The sequence below is a fragment of the Theropithecus gelada genome, chromosome 1, assembly GCF_003255815.1.
Source record: "Theropithecus gelada isolate Dixy chromosome 1, Tgel_1.0, whole genome shotgun sequence".
NCBI classification, from domain to species: Eukaryota; Metazoa; Chordata; class Mammalia; order Primates; family Cercopithecidae; genus Theropithecus; species Theropithecus gelada.
The window spans coordinates 193,365,723-193,384,699 of record NC_037668.1 but is presented as its reverse complement, the minus strand read 5'-3'; the positions used below and the strand labels follow the sequence as shown (position 1 = coordinate 193,384,699).

At 40.2% G+C, this 18,977-nt stretch overlaps 1 protein-coding gene across 2 annotated transcripts; it reads left to right on the top strand.

Moving 5' to 3' along the window:
• Window positions 1-661: 661 nt before the first annotated feature.
• Window positions 662-8,504, top strand: FASLG (Fas ligand). Of its 2 annotated transcripts, XM_025405683.1 has the most exons (4): window positions 662-1,196; window positions 1,745-1,790; window positions 5,966-6,022; window positions 7,265-8,504. In XM_025405683.1, exons 1-4 carry the CDS (start codon window positions 852-854, stop codon window positions 7,657-7,659), a joined length of 843 nt encoding a protein of 280 aa, XP_025261468.1. In that variant the 5' UTR covers window positions 662-851; the 3' UTR covers window positions 7,660-8,504. The 2 variants fall into 2 exon arrangements, with proteins under 2 accessions (XP_025261468.1, XP_025261478.1); XM_025405693.1 differs by lacking the exon at window positions 1,745-1,790.
• Window positions 8,505-18,977: the final 10,473 nt, after the last annotated feature.

Genomic DNA, 18,977 nt, shown 5'->3' with positions numbered 1-18,977 from the left:
AATGAAAACATTGTGAAATACAAAGCAGTTCTGTGGGTTCCACTGTTTGCAGCCTCTGATCTAATTTCTAAAGAGGGTGTAGCAGGTTTTTACCCTGTAAATTATGGTGATTGGCAGGTCAGGGTAAATGGTAGTTGTGTGTGGGGAAGAGATGATGGCAACAGGTGTTTTCCTCCTGCAAAAACTAAAATGTGGGAGTGACTTCTCTGGCCATGACTCCATGGTCTCTCCCCTCAGAGCCAATTTCAGTAAAATTTTTATAGTTTAAAAAATATGGTTCTGAACAATTTTTGTTAGAGTTATTTTGGTATTTTTAAATAGTTTTTTGGTTGTATACATGGTAGAATTCTTAGCATTATACAATTATAATGTATAAAAAGGATACAATTATAATTCATAAAATTATAGCCCCACTGGCCATTCTCCTGTAGCTGGGAGCAGTTCACACCAACAGGGCTCTACCCCAATGCTGACCTGCTCTACAGGATCCCAGGAAGGTGAGCATAGCCTACCAACCTGTTTGGGTAGTACAGCGATAGCAACTGAGGCTTCCAAGGCTTTCGTCAGAAGATTGTGGGCGGAAACTTCCAGGGGTTTGCTCTGAGCTTCTTGAGGCTTCTCAGCTTCAGCTGCAAAGTGAGTGGGTGTTTCTTTGAGAAGCAGAATCAGAGAGAGACACAGAGAAAGAGAAAGACAGAGGTGTTTCCCTTAGCTATGGAAACTCTATAAGAGAGATCCAGCTTGCCTCCTCTTGAGCAGTCAGCAACAGGAGTCCTGTCCTTGACACCTCAGCCTCTACAGGATTGAGAAGTAAAACCGTTTGCTGGGGCTGGCCTGACTCACCGGCTGCCATGCAGCAGCCCTTCAATTACCCATATCCCCAGATCTACTGGGTGGACAGCAGTGCCAGCTCTCCCTGGGCCCCTCCAGGCACAGTTCTTCCCTGTCCAACCTCTGTGCCCAGAAGGCCTGGTCAAAGGAGGCCACCACCACCGCCGCCGCCGCCGCCACTACCACCTCCACCGCCACCACCACTGCCTCCACTACCGCTGCCACCCTTGAAGAAGAGGGGAAACCACAGCACAGGCCTTTGTCTCCTTGTGATGTTTTTCATGGTTCTGGTTGCCTTGGTAGGACTGGGACTGGGGATGTTTCAGCTCTTCCACTTACAGAAAGAGCTGGCAGAACTCCGAGAGGTAAGCCTGCTGGCAGACTGCTGTGCCCTGGAGGCACCAGGCATAAGGGGGTGGAGGGCCCACTGCTGGCTTGCAAAGTGCTTTTGAATCCTTTTTTTTTTCTTAGAAATGGGTTGTTCTAGTTATTCTATTCTATAGGCAGAGAAACGGAGGCTCATAGGAGTGAAGGGAATATTTTTTATTTTGTAAAGAATCAGAGCCCAACAGTTTTTCTTTCCTCAGTTGTCAACTCAGTCTGTTGAACCACTTACTGCCTCATACCTAGCGATTTAAGGAGTAAAAAACAAACAAAACTTTTAAGTTTTGCTTGGAAGTAAATTTGTTCAGATGACCAAACTAAATCTTGAAAATACTTAAAATACTGGTACGATTTCAAATCACAAAACTGAGGGACAGTGAAGCAAAATTGCTTGACCAAAGCCTGAGTCAGCAAAAGTTCTGAGGTATTTGGATTCTCTTTCCAGGGCTTGGTTTATTTGACGATTCTGTCTCTTTTGCTTAAATAATTTTATTTTTATTATGCATCTTTTTTCTTTCTCTTTTACTAGTCTACCAGCCAGAAGCATACAGCATCATCTTTGGAGAAGCAAATAGGTGAGTCCTTTTTCACATGTACATTGAGTTCCTAAAGATGATCCTCAGCACTGAAATATGTTAATGGAATGCCTTATATTCTGTCCTACACTTTGGCTTATGTATACTATGAGAGGAATTCTGGCTAATTCGGAATCTCTGGTCAGTATGATTCCTTGAGCTGCTTTAAAAATGTGAAGTGAATTGAATTGCTCACAATCAATATAGCTGAGCACGGCACACAATTCAAAATCACTTCCGCTTGACTTTGGAAAGAGACACACATATACAACCGTGGACTTTTGCCCCCTGAGCAGTGGTTCCAGGCCTGTCCCCTTCCACAGACACCCTGGTCCTGGCACACATGCCAGTGGCTATGACTCCTGGGAAGAGAAGGCGAAGTGAAGGCAGAGACAGATGTTTCTGAGAAACGTCGTCTCCTCTTTTAAAGCCTCTAAAGAGATTACAGTGAAACTTTATTTACAAAATGTTTTATAGGATGTAAGCTTTTAAAATGTGGATAATCAATTCCGTACATTAGAATGGTTTTTCTTGGTTTTTCTTGAAGTCACTGAGAAGCTGAAGGGAAGACTTCAGCCATCATTCAAAGGATGTTCAGCTTCAGAGGCAGTCATGAGGTACCCTTGATCACAAAGGAAAATCCTTTGTATGGGAGCTAGGGCAAGAAGACGATATGTTGGAACACTGATCTCATGAAATTTCAGGGCATAGTTTTGCAAGCTCTGTACAGATGGATTTTACAATGTGCTTCACTAGCCTAAGATTCATTGAAATTTTAGATTTAGATTTACAATGAGATTCACTGAAGTTTTAGAGTTGGAAAGAAGCTTAGAATATCTAGTCCAGCCATTTCATTTTTTTGGAAGAGAAACAAAATGCCAGGCAGATTAGTTGAATATGCCCAAGACCCCTAGTATGGAACTGGGGCTAGAAGGAACACAGGCTTTTGATGCCTTGTTACCTACAGGGCTTTCCGGGACTGAACTGGTTCCTCATGAAGTAGGGAAACTCCTGTCTCTCTGTAGTGAGCATGGAATGAGAAATAGAGGAAAAGCAGGATACCTCTGCAAAGACTATAGACAGATCTCATCCTTAGAAACTCAGAATAAAGAAGAAGGCAGCACTGGCCATCTATTAAGTGAAGTAAGTTTCAGTTTCTCTGGATGTGGCTACTGCAGGCAACCCAGTCGTCTGTCTACTGTCCTAGACTGTTAAGTTCTTATAGGAGCCACTGTTGGGAAGCTCTGGCCCCTGCGTCTGTGTCCTAATCCTTAAATGTTAGAAAGTCCATATGTACACAAGCAGAGTGGAAATATTTGCTAGAAAAATAAAGCCTCTGGAGGATGTCTCAAATAAGATCATTTTGAAAATCTGTGGAATGTGCCTGGTCTGATAGGTACCTAAGCATTCATCTTTTACCCCCTCTCTGGAGTCAATTTAGTGATTAAAAATCAAATGACCAGATGAGTCAGGTCCATCTACCCCAGTAAGCAATTATCTTCTCTAGATCAACCCAGATGAACCAGAAATTGTTAAATTATCACAAGGAAATCAAATCAGTAACTTTACTAATAAGAAAAGAGATGCAAATTAAAAATAGGGAACACCAATTTTCATCAAATTAGTAAAGTTAACAAAAACCCAGACTGACAAAGATTTGAGAGAAAAGTGCTGTTTAAACATTAGTTTCAGCCAGTATACATGTAAATTGCTATAACTTTTTCTGAAGAGCACTTTAGAAATACATATCAAAAGCTTGAAACTAATAGTTTATGTTGTAATCCTATCACCAAGAATTTCTCTTAAGAAAATAATCAGAGATGTGCCTGAAGATTTATATATAAGGATGTTCATTACTTCCTTATGAGCCTATTTATAATAAACAATCCAGAAGAAACTTGAATGCCTCATACTAGATTAGTTATATACATTATGGTGTATTCAAACAAGCACATAATAAGCAGCAACTAAAAATGATGTATCAGAAGGACATTTAATGCCTTGGGGATTGTGCAGTGTGTATTGTTAGATAAAAAGATAAGTTACAAAAGGATATGTTTCGTTTCATACTGACTATGTAACCATGTATGCACATTTTTATATTCTTAGGAACTAGAAGGTTCTACACACTGACATACTAACAGTGATTTTCTCTGGGAGATACTACTATAGATTATTTATACTTTCTAACTTGCTCCTTTTTACATTTTCCATTTTTTTTCCAGTTAGCCAATTAAATCTTTTATTCATTCACATGTGTGAGGCTAGATGTTGGGTGTTGGACGCTGATCGAGGATGAGCCAGCCCAGGGGACCTGTCCTTATAGAGCTTTTAGCATGGTGAAGAAGCTAAACAAAAGCAAGCAAACAGACCATGCAATTCCAAAGTTGTACTAAGTATAAGCTGAGAATCCTTTTTAAGGAGGTGTTTATGCTGACACCTGGGGGGTCAGAAGCCTGATGAGTGAAGGGCTGTGTGCATGTGCTGTGGAGTGGGGTGGGGCTGAGGGAGAGCATTTCAACACTGGGAAGGGCACATGCAAAAACCCTGGGGCAGGAAGCACTCATCACCAGTGTCTAAGGTATCTCTGCAGTTTATTTATTCCAGCATATGTACAGCAGATATTCTTAGTGAGCATGTTCTGTAAAAATAATGTTGTACTAGGCTCTGTGAGGGATAAAAAGATATGCAACATGTGGTTCTCGGTTCTGTTTCCTGCCGGTGCATGGCTGAATGCCAGATGAGTCGCTCGGGTGGTTTGCGGTGTAGGAATGCAGAAGAGACTCAGTTTTGCCTTTCCTGTTCACTAACACCTCCTTCATGGTGGGTTGTCTTGGGTGACCAGAGAGGTCATGATCGCTCAGGTAATGTTCTCTGTGAATTGGGCCATTCTCACACCATATGTGAGTTTTACAGGCTAATCACGAACCTGACATATTCAAGCATCTCGTGTGAATATTTATTGAGGTCTCAGTTAGCTGAATGCATTAGCTAAGTGGCAGCTGTCTATCTTGTCTGAAATAGTTGAAGTCAGAGAAATAGTGTCTGTTTTGAGAACTATTGTCTATTCTTCCATTTAATTTATCCGACATTTGCTAGTAACATGCCCTGTGTTAGGAACTGGGCTTCTCTGGTGAATTCAACATATCGTAAGGAACTTGTCATTATTTGAGTGGAATAAGATAATTTATGTAGTTACCCCAGAGAAGAGGAGTCAGAAATGACAAGAGAGGGGAAGACAGAATGATCCTAGATTTCAAAAGAGGGAAAGATCATATTTGATCAAAAAAGGTTTGAGAGGGTTTCCCAAAGAAAGAGGTATAGTCCTTATGGGATGTTTAGGAATTTGACACAGAAATCTGTTTGAAAGAACATTATGGGCAAAAGGCATGGCATGAACAAAGGCACAGAGGAAGGGAAGTGGGGGTACGTGTAGGCCATAGAACTCCCGTTGTGTGGCAGTGCTCAGTGGGAGTAAGGAGATAAGGCTGGACAGATGGGCTGGGATTGTGTGATGGGGAGACTTGTATACAACTGCATCTTCAGGGAGGAGCCATTAAAGGTGTTTGAGGCCTCAGTGATATGAGGTAATTGTCTGAGGACTTAAGATACTTAATTTGGGGAAGATTGTAAAATGTCCCTGGGGGAAGATCTGGTGACACGCAGATAGATTAGTGTTCTTCTTCAGTCTCTTTCCTGTAAGTCTTAGGGACAAGAGAATCAGAGTGGACAGAGCCCTGGAATTGGAGTCAGGAGACCAGGGTGTGGTCCCATCTCTGATGCTGACTAGTTGGATTAGTCACCCAACTTCTAAGCTCATTTTGCAATTGATAAGGGGTGGGACAATACATACCTCAAAGGGTTGTGGTGAGTTCTAAATGCAATAACTGACATGACAGCTTATTATGAATAAACGTTTATATTAATTATATTTTATTGTAGCATTATAATTTATGCATGTGTCAATCTTAATTTGGTTTATTTTTTACCTCTTTGTTTCTGAAATATAGACCACGGTGAATCCCGCAGTTCAGACTTACATGATTAGTATATGTTAGACTGTTGCCATTTATGGTTTTAAAATCTTTTTTTTTAAATGATGGGATTTAAATTCCCACCAAAATAATAGTTGGTATTTCATTTTAACATATATTTTTCCTCTCTCTATGATACAGGTCACCCCAGTCCACCCCCTGAGAAAAAGGAGCAGAGGAAAGTGGCCCATTTAACAGGTCTGTATCTGGAAGGTACGGGTGGGGTTTGGGAAAGCTTTTGGCAAAAGGCAAAATGGCTGCCTGGTTTCCATTACCAGGTGCTAGAGAGTTGTTACTTCCTGGTGACAGTATTTGAACTCAATCATACTAACATTTTCCTTGTCGAGTCAGTCTTATAAACACGCTTCGATCCCCTATTCTCTGGGCAAGGCCTTCTAAATTGGAGACCTGGAGCTGATTATGACATGACCCGTGCCCATAAGGAGCTCATTCTTTTCAGTCATTCCAAAGTCCCTTAGGTGATTGGGGGCACAGATCCAAGAGGTGAGAGCTGAGAAGGTGAGGAATCAGGACTTGTTTTAGTCAGCGCTTTCTTGGTTTCTTGGAAGAGCTTCACTCTGCTTTGTCCAAGAGTATAAACAGGAGTAAGAAGGGAGACTCACTCCTGGCACTTGTAGACTTTCAATATGTGCCTGTAAAGTGGAGTGAAATGATATGGTATGGGCACTCCCATTATAAACTCCCCAAAAAATAAATCATAAATAATGGAATAAATATCACAGAAAGTGGTAGGCTATTGTCCCTGGAATTATTTAGGCAGAAATTGTAGAATGATCCGGTCACATCAGCAGACACTAACTCAATACCTGCTGTGCACCAATTTGGGGATGTGAAAATGAGTAGCATATGGCTCTTGCCCTCAGGGAGCTTGACATCTAATAGGGAAAGACAGGCATTTATGATAATTTCAGTACTGCAGAGATTTAGGTTATGTTCATGACGTTGTGGGGATACAAAGAAAAGGAAACTGTCCCCCAAACTGAGGGGCTGAATAATTCTTACTGCAGGTGAGATGATGGACCAGATGGTCCCTAAGATCCTTCCCAACTTTAGAATTTTAGAGTTCCTTGGATTTGGCTTTTTCCTTCAGGAAAGGACTTCAAAGCCTAGCAGTTTGGGTGCTAGTTCTGAAGAAAATAAAATCTTTGCTCCAGAGAGCTAATATTTTCTCAATAATTTCTTACTGCAATGGATTAGGTGTATATACTATTGTTCCAATTGTGTGGATGACAAAATAGGACAACAATGTTGAGGAAATTCTGTGATGGATCAAGTTCTGACCCCTCAGCCAGTTCTATACAGGCTGTAATTCTGAGTGGAACATTTGTTCAAGGAAGGGCCCACAGTTTTGCCTTAGAAACTTAGTTTGTTGGATGCATGACTATTCCTGGCTGAAAGCTCCTTTCGGGTTTATTTCAGGCAAGCCCAACTCAAGGTCCATGCCTCTGGAATGGGAAGACACCTATGGAATTGTCCTGCTTTCTGGAGTGAAATATAAGAAGGGTGGCCTTGTGATCAATGAAACTGGGCTGTACTTTGTATATTCCAAAGTATACTTCCGGGGTCAATCTTGCACCAACCTGCCCCTGAGCCACAAGGTCTACATGAGGAACTCTAAGTATCCCCAGGATCTGGTGATGATGGAGGGGAAGATGATGAGCTACTGCACTACTGGGCAGATGTGGGCCCACAGCAGCTACCTGGGGGCAGTGTTCAATCTTACCAGTACTGATCATTTATATGTCAATGTATCTGAGCTCTCTCTGGTCAATTTTGAGGAATCTCAGACATTTTTTGGCCTATATAAGCTCTAAGGAAAGCACTTTGGGATTCTTTCCATTATTATTCTTTGTTATAGGCACTGAAAATGTTGTATTCAGTGAGGGTCTTCTTACATGCATTTGAGGTCAAGTAAGAAGACTTGAACCAAGTGGACCTTGAGACCACAGGGTTCAAAAGGTCTGTAGCTCCTCAACTCACCTAACGTTTATGAGCCAGACAAATGGAGGAATATGACGGAAGAACGTAAAACTCTGGGCTGCCATGTGAAGAGGCAGAAGCATGAAAAAGCAGCCACCAGGTGTTCTACACTCATCTTAGTGCCTGAGAGTATTTGGGCACATTGAAAAGGACACCTTTTAACTCACCTCTCAGGGTGGGCCTTGCTACCTCAAGGGGGACTGTCTTTCAGATACATGGTTGTGACCTGAGGGTTTAAGGGATGGAAAAGGAGGACTAGAGGCTTGCATAATAAGCTAAAGAGGCTGAAAGAGGCCAATGCCCCACTGGCAGCATCTTCGCTTCTAAACGCATCTCCTGAGCCATCAGTGAAGCTAACATAGAAGCAAGAGAGATATTCTGGGGACTCATTCCATTCCTAACACAGCCTGTGTATTTCCAGTGCAATTGTAGGGGTATGTGTGTGTGTGTGTGTGTCTAAAGAGAGAATGTAGATATTGTGAAGTACATATTAGGAAAATATGGGTTGCATTTGGTGAAGATTTTGAATGCTTCCTGACAATCAACTCTAATAGTCTTTAGAAATCATTGATTGTCAGCTCCTGAAGATGTTTTCCTATAATATAATAAATATTTATATAAATGTTGTGCTTTTTGAGAAAAGAAAACATATAATAAACAGTATATGTTAGGATACAAATAATTTTTAGAATTTACTAATATTTGAATTTTTTTTGCTTATTATTTCTTTCCTCCATGGTTTCTTCATTCATTATGATGTCAGACAACTTTAAGAAGAATTTACTGGGGTGAGAAGAACTATGAAGCAAATCTTTCTGCCTTTGCCAAGGCTTCCTTCTCTCTATATATTCTCTTTCCTCTTCACCTCCCAGAGTTTCCGTTACCAATATTGTGACCAGTGTTAAGCTTACCCAACTTTCCATAGATTTGATAAGAAATTATATTTTCCTGAAGGCAGAACTATGGCACAGTGGAAAGGGCACACACTTTGGACTAAAAAACTTAGATTTGAATCTTTGTTCTTCCATGTACTGCCTAGGTAATCACTGGTTAGGTCACTTGACCTTCCTTGAACAAAAAAAGAGCCGAAAGTATCAGACATATAGAATATCAAAAAATGGTTTCTACCGCTACTAAGCCATCCTATTAGAGCCACTTCATTCTCCAGAGGCCACTGATCTGTGGGATCCATGTAAACACCTTGTTTCTTGTATTCTCATGCTTGTCATTCACAATGGCCTTTTCCTATTTTATTCAACCACTCGCTATCATGGGCTCTCCCTAGACTTTGTTATCATTAAAGATTATAGTAACTCCTTTGGAATTTGATTTTAGGTGTCTTATTTTCACAACATCATCTCCTATTATTCCAGTGGAATTGGTCCAATATTTTCTTTTCTAAAATATTTTTGAAAATATTGAGACTTCTAATTGATAAACTTTATTATTTTCTTATACATACATCAGCTCCTTCCACATCTTGACTTCTATGTCCAGCATAAATTTCATCATCTGTCATGACAACCAGTACCTTGGAAAGACTCTCAACTCCAAAATACTCTCTTCCTCCACTGTATTCCCCTTGCAAAAATCTTATTTTCTTTAAGCTGTCATCTCAGAAGTTGGATGTTGCTGAACAAAAATTACCCAAACAGGCTTCCTAGTTTTAGTTTATTTTTATCTAACATGAATTTAAATCAATCAATTATTGATCTGTCACTGACTTAGTTTTGTTTTTTGATTGATTTGAATAGGTAGTACATGTACATGGTATACATTTTAAAAGATATACAAAGATATATGATGAAAATAAGTCCTCTTTCCACCCTGTCTAGTGGCTCCATTTTTGCCCCCAAAGAGGATCACTGTTTCCTAACATTGTCTTGCAGAGATGATATATAGAAAAATATGAAATCACTTTACTTCATAGTTTCTTAATCATGGATCTGTGACATTGTGAGCTGAAAAATTGCTTACTATGAGGTTGTCCTGCACACTGTAGGATGTTTAGTAGCACCCCTTCTCTCTACCAACTACATGCCAGAAGCATCCTCCCTTCCCCAACTTGTGACAACCAAAAAATATCTCCAGACATTGCCAAATGTCCCCATGGCAGGGAGGAGGACAAAGTTGCCTCTGGTTGAGAATCTCTACCTTACATTGATGAACACAATGGTCATTCAACATTGTCTAGCACTTTTCTTCAGTTCCATCGAAAGCATTTTTCTTTACTCATAGAGTCAATAATATCATATTTTTTCCTCTTGCAAACCAACCACATGCCTTCCTCCCACTATGCAACTCTCTTCTACACGAAAACACAATTCCACTGGCATCTGTATGATCTCTTCCTTCCATCCAGTCTCAGTAGAGAAATAGGACAATTTTCATTTGTCTGCTAGACTCACCTTTCCTCTTTCCTTCCTTGTCCCTTTTTAACATTTTCTTCTCTGAATCCTCAAATTATCCCTGTATATGAAATCATTTCCAACAGTATGTACATTTGTTCAAGTATGTATATATCTTTTCCAACAATATGTACATTTGTTCAAATATGTACATATCTTTATATGCATATATGCACATATCTTTAAGAATAATGTATTCGGGTAGGAAGAACTATGAAGCAAATCTTTCCAGGCCTTCCTTCTCTATATACATTCTCTTTCCTCTCCACCTCCCAGAGTTTCCATTACCAATATTATGACCAGTGTTACACTCACCCAACTTTCTATAGATGTGATGGTTACTTGTTTTTGCCTGGGGGCACAGCAGTGGCATAGTGGAAAGGACATAGACTTTGGACTAAAAACTTAGATTAAAATCTTCATTCTTCCACTTATGAGCTATGCAATCTCTGGGCAGATTCCCTTTCCTTAATAGACAACTCAAACCAAACCACCTGCGTCTTCCAGACCAAACCAGAAGAAAACGTGTTTTTTTTTTTTTACCCTTCATAATCCCCCAGCTCTGACTGCATTTCTCATTTCCCAGGAGAGACAAACATCTGGACAGGCTATCTCCATGTACGTGGGCTCCATTTCTAGCACCAGATTGCTCTGGTGCAGGTTTCTCATGTGGAGTTCAAGTGTCATCTCCTCAGGTGTCTAAATAGAGTCCCCTCTTTTTCTCATTATTTTACGGTTATTATTTTCTTTCTTAGTACTTACCAAAACTTGTGATTATATATATTTTGACCACTTTAAAAATATTTGTTTTTTTCCACTGGAATAAAATTTCCAAAAGCAAGTTTTTTTTGTTTTTTTTTTTTGTTTTGTTTTGTTTTTTTTATACCTTATTTACCGCTCCATCCACATAAACTCACCTAGTGCTTGACACACATTAGAAACTCAATATATATTTATTGACCTTAGTTATAAGGCAGGTGTCTCTCGGCTTATATATGTGCATATGTTTTTAAGAGTACTCTGAATCTATATTAGTGCCACATCTTGAATGTGTGTGAGCGGTTATCCAGCTTTGAGTAAATTATCCAGTGGTATTTTGAGGCCAAAGATTGAAAAAAATTAATGCATTCTAATTCATGGCGTTGGAAAACAGGAAGGATATATTTGGTCCTTGACATTACCAGGAGTTAGAGCAGACACAAGGAAAACTGCTGGGTCATGAGATGTAAAACTGTCATTTAGAGTATATTCAAATACTTGTTGAATAAGTTAATGAACAAAACCAAAGTTTCACGTTGGAATGTGTCATCTGCTCTCCCTAAAACTTTTGTATTTATTCATCTGCTCTGGAGGGTCAGGTTCCTGAGCAGGTGCTTCCTGGAGAAAGTCTGATGGGCACATTTGCCCTTCCTTTGGCTGGCTGCTGTTCTGTATCCCAGCCCTCAGAGTGAAATCCTCCTCATCCTGTCTCTCCTCTTTTGGCTTCAACCATCAAGTATGCCAGTTCCAAAGGGTCATAGGAAGTTTGCTAGACCATGATTCTTTTGCTAATGGACCCTTCTAGATAATGGTACCACAGCACAGAGGAAGTGGGAAAGGGGTTGGACATCCTGCGCTGACTCGATGCCATTGGCCGGTAGTGATACTACTGGCACTTTCATCTCCCTAAGTCTGAGATGTTCTAGGATGCCTCTGGGACTTTCTGAAGGTAGGATTGTAGCTCGCTATGCTTTACTGATTCCAGAGAAGAGATATTGACATTCCCTTTAGGAACTTTGATTTTTTTTCAACCTCAGTTGGAACATAAGAAATGTAAAAAATTCAAAACTTTTTAATATGCTTATTGAAAATTGGATTGGCATTTTTCCTCTGTGAAATGCTAAATCCAAGGTAGAACACCGCAGGCAAACACATACATATGTAAAGGGTGCTTCTAGTTCAGTAGTTTGAGGTTTTCTTTTTTTTTTTCTTTTCAAGTAATCAAAAACACACGAAACCCACCTCTTTTCTCAGTCCCCCAAAGTGGTATCTTTGTCTTCTCTGAAGTAGGTTTTGACTTACCACAGCTTAACTGGAAGAAGAGCTCTATTGTGGGGGCATCATTGTGAGTGTGACTTACGTGAAACAGTTGCTCATAGAAAGAGAAGAATTGGAGAGAGAAGCTGCCTGCCTCCCCCAAAGCCATTGTATAAACTCTCCTTGGTAGGTTAATCCCTAGACTTTCCCTGGTCCTTATCTAAGGAAGTATGGAGGCCACATGTTGAATGAATTACATTTTTCTAAGGGGTCTGGGTAAGTTCTTGTGTTTGCAGAGATAAATTTTTGCATTCTGATTTTTTTTTTCTTTCCCAAGGTTTTGGATTATCCAAAGACAGAATGTGGTGATTCTAGAGAAGGGAGATTAGAACTCCATTATTTGTGGGGGAGGGTTCAGAAGTAAATCCCATTTAGAAATAAGATAGTCATTGATGGTACCAGGGACCTTTGGGATTCACTGGGAAACCAATCTGCCTTGGCAATATAGATAGCTAAGTTGGTATTCTGTCCCTACAGGTTCATCCAGAAGATAGGAAAGAATCACCCCAGTGATGACTTTTGACTTTTATCAAAGCTTCCCCTTTGCTGGGAAACATTTTTCCAGAGTTCTGGCTGGTACATCTTCAGAAAAAGGGCAATGCAGATATTCCTCCTCCCCTACTTGGAGGTTCCTTCTGCCCTAAGGGATCACCCTTTTCTTCTAATTCTCCATAGAATGACATAAGCCTCATTTCACATTCTGGGGAAAGTTTAGTCTTCAGGTTTTTTGAGAATGTCAGGGTAGACCCTCATTCCCTTGGACAATCCACATTATTGCAAGTTTCCTGGCTTTCACTGGTTTCTGCCGTGGATATGCTGTCTACATTCTTGACACTCCCACTGTGGAATGCCTTTATTGCCTTCCAGGCATCACTACCACAAATTGCTGTGTATAAAGTCAACTGAAGGTTTGAGGCAATGGAGACACATTACCCTACGACACACACAGAATAAACTACACCTAAAAATGAGTATTAGACATCACCACCATTCTCTAAATTTGCTACAAGTATCTCCTTAAGCATACCATTAAAAGTTCTAGTATTTGAAATAGTATAATTCATTCATTCATTTACTCATTCAACAAGTGTTTATTGAATGTCTATCATATACCAGAAACTTCTTTAGGTACTGTGGATACAATGATATGAATAAAATCCCTTATAGCATTATATTTTAATGGTTGGATGGTAAGTAGACAATAAAAAAAGCAAATAAATATTTAATAAGTCCTGTGGTAGGAAGTGCTAAAAAGAAAAATTAAACAAGGTAAGGCAGTAGGGAGTGATGGAAGAAGGACGTTCATATGGTAAGTCACGAAAGAACAAGCCACATGGACATCTAGGGAAGAGCACACCAAGCAGAGAAACTGCAAGCGCAAAATCTTAAGGCCAAAAGGCTTTGTATATTGGAGTGAGCTGGCAGGAAAGAAAATTGAAGAGGTATTCAGGGACCAAATGGTGCAGGGCCCTGGAAGCTTTGAAAAGCAGTGTGGATTTTATTCTAAGTGTGATGGAAAGTCATTAGAGGACCAACAGCAGAGAGTGAAATGACCGAATTTACAGTGTAAAAAGACTCTTCTAGTTGCTTATGGAGAACAGACTGTGGTGGGTCAAGACTGAGTTGGGATACTAGTAAAAAGGCTACTTCAGCAACCTAGGTGAGAGATCATGGTGGCTTGAACCAGGGTGTTGAGTGTAATAAAGTGGTTAAGAAGTACTTTTGATACTACAGTTAACTAGATTTGCTAATCAACTGGATGTGGGAGTGGGTGAAATGATAATTCTCTGATTTTTGGCCCAATTAATGTGTGTGTGTGTAAACAAGTATATGTGTGTAAACATATGTGTGTACATAAACATGCGTTCTGGGTGGATATTGGTGCCACCCTATCGTGTTGGGGTTTTGCTGCTGTCATGTTGAAGGCACAGTCTGTGATAGAGGCAGAGAACTCTTTCCTGCTACACATTACTGAGTTTGTACCAAACCCGAAACTGCCACTCCAGTTGCCAAATATCACTCATCGCAGATCTTGGATTCAGAAGTAATCATTAGAAATAATATTATGTGCCCTAACTTCTTAGATGGAAGTCCTCTTTGCCACATTTCCAACAAATGGCCACACAGCCTCTGCTTGAAAACTTCCTGGAGAAGGGACTCAGTGAAACATGAGGGAGCCCATTCTGCCCTGGACTGTATTATTACACTGTAGGAAATTCTTCCTTAGATTTAATTGAAATCCTCCATATGGTAAGTTCCACACACTGGCCGTAGTGTTTTGCTGCCTCATACCCCTACAACATTTAATAGCTTACAAATCTCTCTCCTGTACCTTATCGTGTTCAAATTTCACTACAATCCTGTAAGGTAAATTGTTATCCTCATTTTATACATGAAAACAACTGAAAGGTGACATAGCGAATAAATGGTGGTGCTGCAACTTCATCCTAGTCATCTAGACCTAAAATTTATCTTTAGAGTTTCCATATGCAAAGAGACTTCTTAGAATTATGCCTTATAATACAGCACTCACCATAAGCCCCATTCCATTAATTTTCAGTGACACCTCTTATTTTACATTCATCTCTTTGATTTCAATTTCAGTCTCACTTTGCCTAATATCTATAACTCTGCACTATATAATATAAATATATGATAATATATTAATAAATACATATTTGATATTGTGACCTAATAGATAGTGGTCTTCTTTAGTCTCTTCTTTAGTTTCTTCCTGACAGTTACCAGTTTCTCCCTCTCTCTCTCTCTCTCCTGTGAGCTAACTGAATTGCCCCTATTGCCTCCATGCTACCAATAGCATCCTAGTTTTAATAAGAGAAGAAGGAAAGAAATTGAGCTTGGGATCAGAGGGCCTGAGTTTGAGTCCAGCCCCTGCTATTCAACTAGCTATGTGTGTGACCTTAAGTAAGTCACATGAACATCTTGAGACTCACTTGTCCCCTCTGTAAAATAAGGAAGCTGATTTCTATTCTTACGACTTTATAGAACTGTTGTTAATGCCAAATGGAATGAAGCCAGTTTGTGATTGGGAAATGCCTCCTGAAGGCAGGTCAGTGGAGCTGTTATATTCCTGATCAACTTTCCTGATAGAGTCATTGTTAAAGAAATTCTGACTGTTCAATATTCCCACAAAATTGACCATCCATATACCTACCACACATAAAATCTCATCAACCATAAAAAAATCTGTTAGGAACAATGGGTAGGTAAATCTCACTCTCTGGGTATAAAAGAAAACTATCTTACATTGGCATAACCATTGAAAAACTTCTCATACCTCTAGTCTTTATGGTTATTTTTTAAATGTGAAATAATACACAGAAAAGCAGCTGTGGGTATGTGTCATATTCTCTATAAATGTTACTTGAATACATTAATATATTTTGTGCTCATTACATGCACAGATTAATATGATTAGTCTTTTTTTTTTTTTTTTGAGACAGAGTCTTGCTTTGTTGCCCAGGCTGGAGTGCAGTGGCATGATCTCAGCTCACTGCAATCTCCACCTCCCGGGTTCAAGCGATTCTCTTGCCTCAGCCTCCCAAGTAGCTGGGATTATAGGTGCCTGCCACCATGCCCAGCTAATTTTTGTATTTTTAGTAGAGATGGGGTTTCACCGTGTTGGCCATGCTGGTCTTGAACTCCTGAACTCAAGTGATCCTCCTGCCTTGGTCTCCCAAAGTGCTGGGATTACAGGCGTGAGCCACTGCGCACGGCTTGATTAGCCTTTTTGATGCCCATATTTTAATCCTGAAACAAAATTAAATAGGGTAATATTTAAATGTTTGACTGGGGTAACATAATGCTTAAACTCATTGTTATCCTTATACTTAGTTAAAGCCTTCACTCCACCTGGGACATCCCAGAGGATGTGAACTGCTGAGGAAATCCCCTCCTCCATGCTGCTTGCCACAGAGGGAATAAAATTCTTGGTTCTTGTGTTGCAGCCCTGGCTTTTGGTGGGTGAATCACTTCAAAGGCAATGTGAGTTGAAGTAAGAGACATTCTTGATATTTTCAAGCTTTTAGTGTCCACACATGTAAAACATTGGATGCAAGACAAGAATTTTTGCCAAAAAGAGTAGAGAATCAGATAAGCATCTATTGGCGTCGCAAACATTTCTCTGGGCCAGGATCTTTTAGTTTTATTTTGTCTAGGGTTCAATTTTCTCACATACTCCACTCAAACACCACTTCTGCACCACTTCTCGTCTGTAAGAGGGAACTTCATACACATTTTTTGGAAGGAAAAGTTTTAGAACTAGGTCCTGATTGAAAGAAAAGGTTGCTGGAAGATTCAGGAAGCTTGTCCCTGGCCCTAAACCTACGAACTAAGATTCTAGACTTTTCCAACAGAGATTAAAGACTGTAGAGACTGGGGATTCTGGTAACATGAAATGTATTTATTCTCTTCACTGCAACTTCATTGAGAAGAGATGACAGTTTTGACTAGATGGTGAGAAAGAGACACAAGGTGTTAAACAGAACTCTGAAGTGTGAGCTATAAGGGAAGACTTATCTCAAACTTGAGCATCCTCTTTACGTCATTTGGGTGGGCTGTGTTCTGGCTTCTAAGGAAGTCTGTCTTAGCAGGAGTCTGGGAGGGGTGGCGACCGGAAGAAAGCCAGGCAGGGGACTGGGATGGTTCATACTTCCTTTAGTGCTATGTTCCTGGGTTCCCTGTGATTGTTGACCAGGCTGGCCAATTAGCTCTTCCTAACTTTCTAAAAGTACAGGAAAAGACTGCTTTTGGAGGGAGTTCTGGAAGGCAGTGTAGTCAGTGGGAGGAGATGGCCAGATAGCTGGATTCACTTTTGAAAGTAGATGAGTGTGGGCATGATTTTTTCCGCCCTACTACCAAGTTCACATTTATGACTCACTAGATGAATAAGAATATCAACTTTTATCTAAAAATAATTGGACACAAGACTTGTTCTTGCCCTGAGTCCAATTATGAAGTATATGTAAAGCAATGATAGTTTTAATTTATTGACTCTCTTTTTATAAGGATTATGCAAATCACCCTACATTTATGTCTACTAATCCTCATCAACCACAAGTCAAGCATTGCTAACTCAATTTTGTAAATTAAAAACTCATTGAGGCTGGGAGCTGTGGCTCACGTCTGTAATCCCATCACTTTGGGAGGCCGAGGTGGGTGGATCACCTGAGATTTGGAGTTCGAGACCAACCTGACCAACATGGAGAAACCCCATCTCTACTAAAAATACAAAATTAGCTGGATGTGGTGGCACACACCTGTAATCCCAGCTACTTGGGAGGCTGAGGCAGGAGCATTGCTTGAACCCAGGAGGTGGAGTTTGTGGTGAGCCGCAATCGTTCCATTGCACTCCAGCCTGGGTGAAACTCCGCCTCAAAACAACAACAACAACAAAAAATAAAACAAAACAAAAAAAACCTCATTGAGGTTCAGAAAAGGTAAGTCATTTTCCCAAGGTCACAGCAGAACTAGGATTCAAGAGCAGGCTGGTTTGATCTAAGCACTCTTAGCCCAAATAGACTGATACTGTCAGAGGCATGTGAACCAGAGCAACTCCATCTTAAATAGGAGCTGGGTGAAATGAAGGTGAGACCTACTGGGTTGCATTCCCAGGTGGTTAAGGCATTCTAAGTCACAAGAGTCATTCTAAGTCATAGGAGGTCGACACAAGATACAGCTCATAAAGACCTTGCTGATAAAACAAGTTGCAGTAAAGAAGCCGGCTAAATCCTAGCAAAACCAAGGTGGCCGTGAAAGTGATCTCTGGTCATCCCCACTACTACACTCCTATCAGTACCATGACAGTTTACGAATGTCATGGCAATGTGAGGAAGTTACACTATAGGGTCTAAACAGGGGAAGCATGAATCATCCACCCCTTGTTTCGCATATCATCAAGAAATAACCATAAAAATGGGCAACCGGCAGCCCTCAGGGCTGCTCTCTCTATGGAGTAGCCATTCTTTTATTCCATTACTTTCTTGATAAACTTGCTTTCACTTTTCACTGCAGACTCACCCTGAATTCTTTCTTGCACAAGATCCAAGAACCCTCTCCTGGGGTCTGGATCAAGACCCCTTTCCTGTAACTTATTTCTGGTGACCACAGAAAGGACCATAGTGCAAACACCCTGACCCAACAGCTACCTTTCGGTAAGTGTTGGGGCCCGGTAACAATACTGCCCTGTTATAATGCCAGTATTCTTTATTTATTCAACACACATTTGTTAAGCACTTACTAGATCTCAAGCATTGTTTAGGTAATAGAATGGTGAACAAGACAGATATATGTTCCTTTCTCCCTTTAAATATACAGCCCAGTTTGGAGGAGTGGGGAAGATGAATGGAAAAAGTAAACAAGCAAATAGATAAGTCAGGAAATTTTCGAATGCTGATAAATGCTATGGAGAGAATTAGAATGAAATTTTAATGGAAAGAGAGACAAGGTAGCTACATTAGAAGGAAGTCTCTGAGGAAGTATCATTTAAAATGCCAGTGCAATTATTAGATGAAATAACATTTTAGATAGAGAAAGCAGCTTTTCCCTGGCCTGCTTTTGGTATTTCGGATAAAACAATGCATTATTGTGTGGGACTGTAATGCACATAGCAATACACTTAGCATTCCTAAGTGCCTAAATGACAGTAG

Coding starts and splice junctions, on each gene's coding strand:
- FASLG (XM_025405683.1), top strand. CDS start 852: ATGCAGCAGCCCTTCAATTACCCATATCCCCAGATCTACTGGGTGGAC. Junction 1,197..1,744: donor AGCTGGCAGAACTCCGAGAG/GTAAGCCTGCTG, acceptor CTCTTTTACTAG/TCTACCAGCCAGAAGCATAC. Junction 1,791..5,965: donor ATCTTTGGAGAAGCAAATAG/GTGAGTCCTTTT, acceptor TCTATGATACAG/GTCACCCCAGTCCACCCCCT.